At 36.9% G+C, this 12,429-nt stretch overlaps 1 protein-coding gene across 2 annotated transcripts in view; it reads right to left on the bottom strand.

Moving 5' to 3' along the window:
• Nucleotides 1–42: 42 nt before the first annotated feature.
• The window catches only part of LOC127424537 (actin filament-associated protein 1-like 2), a 54,747-nt gene continuing 42,360 nt past the window's right edge, over nt 43–12,429 (bottom strand). For both annotated transcript variants that reach the window (XM_051669867.1, XM_051669866.1), the window contains exons 9-15: nt 10,802–11,016; nt 10,539–10,642; nt 9,968–10,088; nt 9,032–9,122; nt 5,107–5,276; nt 2,214–2,324; nt 43–968 (exon numbers count right to left, since the gene is read on the bottom strand). In XM_051669867.1, coding sequence (XP_051525827.1) covers nt 942–968; nt 2,214–2,324; nt 5,107–5,276; nt 9,032–9,122; nt 9,968–10,088; nt 10,539–10,642; nt 10,802–11,016 — 839 coding nt within the window. In that variant the 3' untranslated portion in view covers nt 43–941. The remainder of the gene's footprint in view (nt 969–2,213; nt 2,325–5,106; nt 5,277–9,031; nt 9,123–9,967; nt 10,089–10,538; nt 10,643–10,801; nt 11,017–12,429) is intronic.

Below are 12,429 nucleotides of genomic sequence, written 5' to 3'. Positions count from 1 at the left end.
ATTCATAGAAAAGAACTCAAGCAGAAATTATTTTTTATCCAGCTTTGTTTTCTTTATTGTACAAATACAATTATTTTCATCATTGGTGTTTTTCCTTTACCACAGACATCTTTTTGTACTGCAATATTAGGCCATCCCGTTTTAACCAACCAAGCAAACTATACAAAATAACTGCAAAGACAAATCAATGCTTCATTTAAGAGCATAAAAAACATGGATAAAAACATGGTTAAGGCACATTATTAGGAAAGCTACAACACATAAAATACTGCATGTGCACTGGAATTATACAGAGTAAAAATGCTGATAAATTACCACAGATTTGTGAGTCTAGTGAAAATAAAAAAGAAAGAGGTAATTATTCTTGAATAATCAACTGACTATGAGCACATCCTGTCTGATCTTTAAACTGACGATTCCTGACTGTGGCAGTGCCTTCCTGAAAACCGCAAACAGTTTAGGTCTAGTTCAAAATAGTGCAAAGTCACATAAGTGATTTACATAAGGATAAATATATGCTTTGATGATAGACTTTGTTAAATGTAAAACTCCAAACAAAAATGTAAATGCACCATTCTCTAGACAGAGTTATTCTATACCTGGAATGTTGGATTAAAATGTATCTTATTTTTTAAAGAAATGTACATCAGCAACATCGCATTAGGCATTTACAACAAATCACAAGATGTTTTGCAAAATTGCACGCTAACAATCTTGCAACGCTCTGTGTTTGCAGAGTTTGTTTATGGACAGAATATGGTACTAAAGGAGTTCTGTGATCAGTATTTATTATCCTAATAGTACCAAGTACCAAAAAAAGAGAAGACCAAACTTCAAAAATCCAAACAACTGCATGGTCCACATGCTTGGAAATAATCATATTTTCAGTGCAATAATATACTGACAATGTGAGAGGAATGTGTGAGAGAAGTGTCTTGATGTCAACCTGGTGCTTTGGTTTCCCACTCCTACAAAGATAAACAGAGGAAAAGGTTAAGGGTCATATTGACATTTACCATGAATTGAAGTCTCTGGCTTGATCATGTCAGTTGTGGCTCTTGCTAAGTTAATCATGACTGGAAACATCTTATTACAAAGCAGTATCCTTACACTCAAAAAGACCATTTTTAAGATTTATGCATTTCAATTTGTAGGAAAATTCCATTAAATTATATATAAAAAAAAATACATATTTTAAATTTTACTAATTTAATTTAGTTAAAAATTGCACTATTAAATTTGATAGAATTTTGTTATGAAATTCAAAATGTGTAAATCTTTAAAATAGGCTAAAATATTTATTGAGTGTAGAAAATGGACCCTCATAAATGACTGAACTGAAATGCTTGAAACAGCATCTCATATACACTACCAGTCAAAAGTTTTGAAACACTTGACAGAAATGTCTCTCATGATCTTAAAAATCTTTTGATCTGAAGGCGTATGCTTAAATGTTTGAAATTAGTTTTGTAGACCAAAATATAATTGTGCCACCATATTAATTTATTTCATTATAAAACTAAAATTTAATAAAAAATATACAAAAAACAGTTTTTGAAATTAATGACTTGGACCAAATAATAAAGAAAAGCAGCCAATAAGTGCCCAACATAGATGGGAACTCCTTCAATACTATTTACAAAGCATCTCAGGGTGATACCTCAAGAAGTTGGTTGAGAAAATGTCAAGAGTACATGTCTGCAAATTCTAGGCAAAGGGTGACTACTATGAAGATGCTAAAAGTTTTGATTTATTATGGATTTTGTTTAGTCACATCATAATTTCCATATTTCCATTTATGCTATTCCATAGTTTTAATGACTTTACTATTATTCTAAAATGTGAAAAAATTATAATAAAGAATGAGTAAATGTTTCAAAACTTTTGACCGGTAGTGTACTTACGATGCTGTCAAAATTTGTCTAAAGCAAGGTAACCTATAAGGCAGCATCATTCTGTTTACTGTTTGGAACAGTCCGGAGCATGTCTACATGCCCGAAATGTCTAGGTAGGCAGCTCAGTATGGGGTTGAAACAGAGTCAGTATCTTCTTTTTCATAATACAACTCTTCAGTATTGCTCAAGTGACTTTGTATTGTTTAGGCTTGACTAGGAGTTGATCTACTAAGTAATTGGGTATCCCAATAAGCTCTGTCAAATTCCTGTGGGAGTCACAGACAGACACACTGTATGCTCACGTTGAAGGAATCTTACCTTCCTCCTTTGAAAGACCCTGTCATGCTCAATAAACAGGGCAGATGGCACTTTCTTTAGTGTGTTTTTTGCTGAGGCAGTTCTTCTTAAGAGTGGAGTCAGGAACCCTCCCTTTAAAGACAGAAAGAGGAGAGTGGGTGAGTGCTAAACACTTTGTGTTAACTATATTTCCTTGTATAGGGCTTTCTTGAAAATAATGAACTATCCTAAATGATTCAAACAAGAGTGACCATCATTGCTGGTTTTAAAGGAATAGTCCATCCAAAAATGAAAATTCTCTCATCATTTGCTCTCCCTCATGCCATCCCAGATGTGTTTGACTTTCTTTCATCTGCTGAACTAAAATGAAGTTTTTTAGAAGAATATTTCAGTGCTGTAGGTCCATACAATGCAAGTGAATGGGTGCTAAAATTTTGAAGCTCCAAAAATCACATAAGTCAGCATAAAAGTAATCCATAAGACTCCAGTGGTTAAATCAATGTCTTCAGAAGTGATATGATAGATGTGGATGACAAACAGATCGATATTAAAGTCCTTTTTCACTATAAATTCTCCCCCCTGCTCAGTCAATCTCCACTTTAACTTTCACTTTCACATTCTTCTTCTTGTGTTTTTGGTGATTCACATTCTTCATGCATATCGCCACCTATTGGGCAGGGTGAATAATTTATAGCAAAAAAAGGACTTAAATATCGATCTGTTTCTCACCAACATCTATCATATCACTTCTGAAGACATGGATTAAACTACTGGAGTCGTATGGATTACTTTTATGCTGCCTTTATGTGCTTTTTGGGGCTTAAACATTTTGGCACCCATTCACTTGCTTTGTATGGACCTACAGAGCTGAAATATTCTTCTAAAAATCATAATTTGTCATCTGGGATGACAAGAGGGTGAGTAAATGATGAGAGAATTTTCATTTTTGGGTGAACTATCCCTTTAAACCAATGCTTTAGTATTGTCCTTTTCTAATATTGTCCACACAGTGGAGTTCTCCAGTAAGAGAGTTTGTAATGGAGGGTTACAGCGGCTCTTTTTCTGAGCAGTATTGTCTAGTCCTCTGGGAGGAAGCGGCCCCTAAATCAACCCATAGTAATTACTGAAATGCCAAACAGCAGCAAATACCATACAAAGACCAATCACAAACCTTTTTTTCTTTTATAAAAAAAAAAAAAACAAAACAAAAAACAAACAAACAATATTAATAATGGCCAAATGCTGAATGTTCTAATTCTTTAAATAAAATACTACGGCCCAGAAAACCAAATTAACACATCATTGTCCCATGTCTGTGGTTGATCAGTATCTAGAGCAGGGTTCCCTAATTAGATTTTACCAAGGGCCAAATTCTATCAACAATACAAAGTCAAGGGCCACAGCCATCGATGTAAACATTTTTGAGCTGCTGCTATTTTTTACTACTGTTGTTTTTATTATTAAAAGAGTCATGCATAAATATTCTTACTCTTACAAAATACATGTACAAATATAAATAGGAGGTATATTTATGCAACGCCACTCTTTACTCATCTCACTCGCATAAAAACACAGATTATATACTCCTCAGAATGCATCAACACCATGGAAAGGACACAATGAAACAGTTATGCCAAATGAAGTAAATAAATGCTTTAACCGCGTTCAATATACACCAATCAGCCACAACATTAAAACCACCTGCCTAATATTGTGTAGGTCCCCCTCGTGCCGCCAAAACAGCACCAACCCGCATTTCAGAATAGCATTCCAAGATGATATTCTTCTCACCACAATTATACAGAGCGGTTATCTGAGTTACCGTAGACTTTGTCAGTTCAAACCAGTCTGGCCATTCTCTGTTGACCTCTCTCATCAACAAGGCATTTTCATCCGCAGAACTGCTGCTCACTGGATGTTTTTTGTTTTTGGCACCATTCTGAGTAAATTCTAGAGACTGTTGTGTGTGAAAATCCCAAGAGATCAGCAGTTCCAGAAATACTCAAACCAGCCCATCTGGCACCAACAATCATCCATGTGATTATCTAATCAGCCAATCGTGTGGCAGCAGTGCATAAAATCATGCAGATACAGGTCAGGAGCTTCAGTTAATGTTCACATCAACCATCATAATGGGGAAAAAACGTGATCTCAGTGATTTGGACCGTGGCATGATTGTTGGTGCTGAGATGAGGGTTGGCACTGTTTTGGCAGCATGAGGGGGACCTACACAATATTAGGCAGGTGGTTTTAATGTTGTGGCTGATCGGTGTATTAATCTCTAACAGCTGAAGGTGCGGGCATGAGACTGGTATAAATGTTTGTACAACAGCAACAGCGCCACCTACTGTACAGGGGTGAAATTATTATTTTTTATGCATTCTGTGTGCATAGACCTTTCGTCGGAAGATTGTCTCGCAAAATCGTCATGGATTTGGTGTGAATAGGCCTTTAGCGCATGCCAAACATTGGCTGATAATTGAGGAACCCTGATCTAGAGGTGGTTGTTGCTCTGTGTAAAAGCTGCATTATCCAAACAGGTGGCAATGTAATAATAAAACTTCTGCATGCACTTCACAATCAGGAGAATGTCCTCCTAATGTTTGAGAGCCACTTTTCTTTAAACTCCTCCAATCCCTTCAAAAAGTTTCATAGTAATACCATGTTTTTTTTATTTTTTATTAATGCCATATTTACCGTGTTTTTGTACGCCAACCATAATAATAGCAATACCACACTATTCTTAAAGTACCTTGAGTATACCGTTGTACACAAATATGGTAATCTCTCAGTACCATGGCATGTATCATAGTACCATGGTATTATCACTATACTATGGTACCACCACTTTTTTGTAAGGTAGATTTCAGTATTTTAACAGTCAGTTTGTGACAGTATGAAGGAGGGCTGTTACCTGTGCTCGTTCAGTGCAGAAAGCGAGGGACCGTCTGAAGGAGTTTCGTTTAGCTGGCTTTGTCCCCACACTGACAAGGTTAACCTCTGACCCTGCCCGCAAGTGCACACGTCTCTTTCCTGTCAGGTCCAGTTTCTGCACACTCCTCTCGATCTCAAACACTTTCGTACCTTAGAACATAAACACACCCAATTTTATGATATCTTTAATTTCACAGTCATCACCACAAATTTCTACAAAAGTGTCAGAGGCTTTGTTCTGAATGGAATACTAGCGTACTGCATACAGTGGAGTATGCAATGGATAGTGCCTACTATTCCATTTTTAAAAAAGTATGTGAAAGTAGAATGTAAAGTAATATGATACATTGTTGTCACATGACATTTGCATTTGCCACCTGATTACACACATTTAAGTGGCTTCCACATCTTGGAAATCTTTTTTTTTTTTGCAGCGGATATTACAAACGTTTCACTCATCACATTGGAAACGGAAGGTCAAGTTGAGCACATTGCATTGAAGGATACAGTACACAGCATAGTATACTCTGTTGTATACTGCAAATTTTGGCAAATGTAATGATATTCTAAGCATCCAGAAAATGTGCATTTTACATTATGCACATCATGCATACTATATACAACAGACATAGTAAAAGTAGTATGGTGGTAACATAGTGATAATATGATAATATTCCCCCTCTTTTTCTGAGTTCTTCATGTTTTTGAGGAAGTTTATGCCCTTCACTTTTCTACTTTTCACCCACTCTTAATCTCCTCCATGAGAACAGCATGCACTGGAAAGTTGGTTTCCAAAAGAAAACATGATATTCTCATGGTTTTGACTGAAGAATCTTAAAAGAATGTGTGTGTGCGTGTAACCACAACCATGAGAGAGAAAAAAGGACAGCCGCCGCAGATCTCTTCCAAAATTGAAGCGTGGAAGAGTGTTCTGCTCCTTTCCAGAGTCTTAAACCTCACCTCTCGTGCCGTATAACACACACAACACAATAACACACACTCTCATCCACTGATGTCCTCTAGAAACTGTTCATGTGTTGAGTGCATTGCATTTTTCCCTGCAAATTAAAGTCACTAAACTGGCAGTTAAATATTAGTTCAGTCAAAAAAAGATATGACTCCAAACCTGTGTGACTTTCTTTCTTCTGTGGAACACAAAAGGAGAAGTTTGAAGGATAGAACTGGTCCTTTTATTCATGCAATTCCAATAAATGGGGACTGAGGCTTTCAAGCTTCAAAAAGACCACAAAAGTACCATAAAAGTATCACAAAACCGGTCAATTCAACTTGTTTGCCATATTCCAAGTCTTTTAATGTCAATGGGTTGTTTGCGTGAGGAAGAGGACTAGAATTTAAGTTGTTTTTCACTGATAATCTTCCCCAGTGAGTTAAATCATTCAGACCAGTTTTGTGAACTGAATCAATTGATTCATTAAAAAGATTCAGCTCAGTGGTAAAGACACTGGCTACCACGCATGGAGTTCGCTAGTTCGAATCCCAGGGCGTGCTGAGTGACTCCACCCAGGTCTCCTAAGCAACCAAATTGGCTCGGTTGCTAGGGAGGGTAGAGTCACATGGGGTAACCTCCTCCTGGTCGCTATAATGTGGTTCGTTCTCGGTGGGGCGCGTGGTGAGTTGTGCATGGATGCCGCGGAGAATAGCGTGAAGCCTCCACACGCGCTACGTCTCCGTGGCAACGCGCTCAACAAGCCACGTGATAAGACTGATGGTCTCAGACACGGAGGCAACTGAAATTCGTTCTCCGCCACCTGGACTGAGGCGAATCACTATGCCACCACAAGGACTTAAAAGCGCATTTGAAATTGGGCATTCCAAATTGGGTGAAAAAAAAAAGAAGAAAAAAGATTCAGCTAAAAAAAAAAAAAAAGATTTGTTTATAAATAACACATCGCTACTTCTCTCATGAACTCTCACATCTCATGAACATTAACATGCCAATTAATGAGACCTAAGGTGGAAGATTTTCAGTGAATAATGACAAAAATTTTGTCTGTTCCTCACGCAATCGCTATCATATGGCTATATTGTAAGGGAAGTCATATGGACCACTTTTATGACACTTTGTGATGATTTTTTTGTCATTTTGGAGCTTGACAGCTCCAGGCCCATTCACTTTCGATACATAAAAAAAAAAGAGTCCAGGATATTCTTAAAAAATAAAATAGTTTGTATGTTCCACAGAAGAAATAAAAAAATCATATGGGTTTGGAACAACATGAGGATTAGTAAATAATGACATTATTTTCATTTTTGGGTGAACTTTCCTTTGAGTAAATGGAAATCTTTAAACTGAGAGTCCTACAGAAAATGCTACACCACTTTTTGATATTTGTTAACATATATTTCGTTTTGCACGCCTCTTTGTGGTTAATGTTTCCATGATAGATATGATCAAACATCTCCACCGGCTGCCACCACACATGCTTGGCACAGATGGCATTTTCTGCAAAATTGTATTTGACAAACCTGATGAGAAAAACAGCACTCTAAAACGTTCCATAATCATGATCTAATAAATCAAAGTCCACAGAAGCACCACATGATGTTAATCTACGCACAATTAGCCATGCCTACAAAACAGGATCTACACAAGGATTTGAAAAACCACTCCCCCATATAAAATGTTGCTTCCTTAATCTCAATCTTAATCTCTGCATCTTGAACATTCCCTGTTAATGTACCATTGTAAGTATTATTTAGCTCATTCGCTCATTAAGTAAATGAAACATGCAACAAAAAGTTTTCAGTCTGCACAAAATGATGCTTTGGAACCTTATGCAAATCCCATAAACCGACAACATGGAAACTTGTGCTTCAAGCAACAGATCAGCCACCATATAATTATTTAGCACTGTCCAAATTAAAAGCAGATGCGTGTGCTTATATAAGCCATATATATGTCTTAATCATATGTTTTGTGCACACATGGGAAAATAGGCCTGCGCTTGGTCACACCAAACTTTTTATCTCAGTGATTTGGTAGTTCAAGTGAGGTTTCTTTACCTTTCACACTGCAAACAAAACAATAAAAAAATAAAAAATAAAATAAAATAAAAAAATCACTTGCTTAATCAGTATTATTGTCTTATTTTCCAGTACAAATATCTAAACATTTTTCACATTATATATCATGAATTAAATATATTTGTATTACCCCTTTGGCAAAACATGTTTTTTCTTGTTGTTACATTTATACTTAAAAAAGGAAAACATTATTTTTCACTGGGGTAAGAAGAATAAGCTTAAGATTCAATAAGCTTCAAAATTCTAAAAAACGTATAATCGCTTAAGCAATTTTACTTCCATTGTTTAGATATTTTTAGGTAAGGAAGTTTAAATATGTTTACTGGAAACAGGAAAAAATTATGATTAAGAAAATGACTTTTTGCAGTGCGCACACAAAAACACACTGTAATGTGCTAGTTGTGCCACTTAGAAACCAATTACCTTGATCTGATGGCAGCATTGAATCAGAAGTGACTCATTTTGTTTGTATTGTAAGGATGTAAAACACGGGTACAAATAGAGAAGTCAACGAGCAGGAGTTGTGTGTCTGTCACTTTACTGACCAATCACATTACTGTGTTCTCATAACTCAAACATGTTTATGAGAGAATAATGAGCTGGTAAGACTAATTATATGTGATGATGTAGAACTGCTTTAGGCAACGAGGTTAGAATAGATAGGAGATTCCCATGAAAGTAAAAGCAGTTTTAAAATTCGTTTTACAACCAAGTTGGTGACAAAGTGAGAAAGGGCCAGGCACTGAGAGCAGAAAATGGTAGAACTATAAATGTACAGTATATTTTACATTTAATATGTTTCCTTTATTTAAAAAAAGTGCAACTCAGGATTAGGGACTGAGGCAATATGACTGACTCACTGTGGTTGCTGAAAATTTCATTATTGCTGTAGTTGGCAGAATCCTTGGATGACACCAACTCTCCATTTCCACCAGTGTAGGGTTTCTGAAACTGAAAAATGGATGCAACAGCTGTATAAGTTTGAAATAATGCTAATTTGTGAGAGTGGCAATGTACATTCATAGACTGAACATGCAACAAATGTCCATAAATTCAAATAAAACAATTTAAATTCAACATGAAATCAAAATTGACGCTATACACTTTCTGTAAACACTTTTTAGGTCTTATAATGAATGATCTATCTATGCACGTTATTCCAATGATTACATTCCAGAATCTTTAATCAAACATGTAATAACTCCAATGCTTCTGAAAGAATGACTTTTCGGCTAACGTCACCAAGCACTATTATTTTTCAACCCATCCCTTCCAATCACTTCATAAAGAGACAACTTTTTACAATCCAGTCTTAAATTTTCTTAATTAAAAATTGTTTCACTTGGAAAAACATCAAATTATGGAACTAAAATGTGATGCAAAATGTGAATAAACACAATCCAACATCAATGGGAGGCTGTTCATTACCACCGAAAATATCTTTGAATGGCCCTCAGCTTGTAAAAACAAACAAAAAAATGTGTTGATAATAATGCTCTTTGAATGGAAGTCTATGGGGCAAATCTACAACTGAGTTTGATCCAAAATATTCCTTTATATTCTTTTTTGTTTTGTTTAATTAAAAAATGCTTCTTTACCACACAACATTCATAACAAGTGATTAGAAAGTAATACCTAGTTTAACTTAACTAAAATGTAAACAACACTGTCAGCCCAAACCACACAATTAACATTTGTTTTCAATCTGGTTGTATAGGTCACAGCCTCAATGCACCATTCATTCTTTAATGTTCTTCTTAACCACCCCCCCCCCCCCACCCCCTTTAGGACCGTACCATGTGCTCTAGTATGGATGAGTTTGAATAAATGGGCTGAGAGTGAACTGCACCGCAGAGCTGCTGAAAGGGGTCATCCATGTACATGTTTGAGGTGGGGAACCTGCGGCTTTTCAGACCACTGAAGAACAGAGGAAACAGAAGAATGGAAAGAGGATGAGGAAAGAATGTGAGTATTTGTGTGTGTGTGTGTGTGTGTGTGTGTGTGTCGACTTTAGTGATTCATGGTTGGTTCATGGAATGCTGGCAGCTCATAGACAGCAGACTGTGTGAGCGTATGTGTACATGCTTAGCAACAGTTTGGGGACAAATTTGTCCCCAGAAGTAATCTTAATTTCACAAAACTTTTTGGCATGTTCTAATTTTGAAAAACATCCATACATAATTTAAATAATGCTTTTTAAATTGTAAAAATGCAAAAGATTTTCTGTAAGGGTTAGGGCGTGGGTTATGGTTAGTCTATATTTATTATAATTAGCTTTATATAAAAAAAATATAGACGTCTATGGTGTGTCCCCATTTAGAGAGCTAAGTAAACGTTGTGTGTTTGTGTGCATGTGTGTGTGTGTACCTCAGTGACTCGTGGCTGCTGTGTTCATATGGAGAGGCAGCTGCAGTGGAACTCCCATCCTGCAGGAGTTGAACCCACTGTTCTTTATCATCTGCACAACTGGCCTGCACGTACAAGCACACACACACACACACACACACACACACACACAACCAAACATTAACATCTACTGTCATCAAAAACAATCGGAGAACAGAAAAAAACAACATGCAACTGGAATAAGCTGATCTCAAATCAGCCATTTCTGTGGAACAATACCATACCTCCAGTACAGCCACTTGGTCTCCGTGCTGTATGATGGTAATGCGGTAAGCATGTGCTGTATCCGGGCCGGGTCGGACCTCACTCCCTCTGAGCTGAACCGTGTACTGAGGTGTCTCCTCTGACGCCTCATCCCGACACATCTTCAGAACACCCTCATCCACCCGACACCACAGACTTTGCCACTGACAGTTCATCAAAACATTCAGGAAGGCCGCTGAGGAGGGAGGATAGAGAGGCAAGAGATTACTCTGAATGATACACACGTTCGTACACATGACCAATGCTCAACAATCCATTAATTACCAGGGTACTACTATGGTTCCCTTTCAAGTCGGTCACTTCGACGCTGCGTCAGTTGCTGACACTATGGAAGAGCTCCTCCCAGGAGTGACAATCCCTCAAGCCATTTACAATCATGGCAATCTATTGGCAGATTGTGCTTGGCGCTCCACCCCTGATGCCCACATCATTGCAGGTATATAATCCGGAGCGGAAAGCCATTTGATCAGAGTTTTCTTCTTCAGGGTCGCGATCAGGGCTCGAGTTGAATGGGGAATGTGAGATGATGCCATCCCACTTGTTGAAAAAAAAAAAAAAAAAAAAAAAAAACGGCGAAACCATCCCCTTTGTAAAAACTTCATCCTTCCTTACCATCCCCTTTAGATCAATTGTCATGCATTAATTTGAACTATTCGTGCTAATAAAATGTTTTAATTCTCTACGTATGATAAATAATAACAGACTTTAAGTAAAGCCAAAGAATTGAATATTCCAAAGAGCTTTGAGGCAATAAGTGCAGATTTAGACATGCTTGGGGTTCCCAGATATCAAGAAATGTGATTCCCCTACAGAGATTTACACTTACAGTAAATAGTTTAGAAATATTCTGCCGAGTGTAATGCTTATTTGGCGCAATCTGGCAACCATGATCGCGTGAGCTCTCTCTCCACTAGTGCCGGTATTGTTCTGAAAACACCAGCAAACATGTATGTTGCAGTTTAGCGATGGGTTGACGTGTCCCGCCCAATATGAACATGAATCCTACTTAAGGTAACGCAAATTTTTGTCAGTTTCGCACTTAAAAAATGTCTAAAAGAACAGTTCAAGGAAAACTGTTGACTTTTTAAAAACAGAATACAAGGTTAGATATTGCAATGACAGTGATTTTAAAACATAACACCAAGGTTACAGCTTGTACATGTATTTAACTCAAAACATGCTCAGGTTTTCATCCCTAAAATGCCTTTGTGTATAAAACTACTTTCTTACGAACTGTTGAAGCATCCTGCAAAGAGACAACCCAAGCCTCTGTTACAAGCTTGATTACTGGAGTAGAAAAGATGCGTGTGTGTGACTGTGAGCAAGCGGGAGCGACAGAAAGAAACTTTTTCTTGATCTTTTTTTTTTTTTTTTTTTTAACAAAATTAATCATAAAAATACTATAACATATTATGGCCAACCTTACAAATTAAACAATTACTGCATACAGTATGCTGTCTAACCTCCTTTTAATCATCATGGAGTGGTTACAACAGCTTATTTTACTGATATCATATGGATTCCATTCATAAAATGAGGCAGAAAGCAGATTCTTTATAGATTTTGTGTGGAGTCGTTGACAGCTGCA

This window comes from Myxocyprinus asiaticus, chromosome 33, assembly GCF_019703515.2.
Source record: "Myxocyprinus asiaticus isolate MX2 ecotype Aquarium Trade chromosome 33, UBuf_Myxa_2, whole genome shotgun sequence".
Taxonomy (NCBI): domain Eukaryota; kingdom Metazoa; phylum Chordata; class Actinopteri; order Cypriniformes; family Catostomidae; genus Myxocyprinus; species Myxocyprinus asiaticus.
This window is presented reverse-complemented; position numbering and strand designations above follow the sequence as displayed.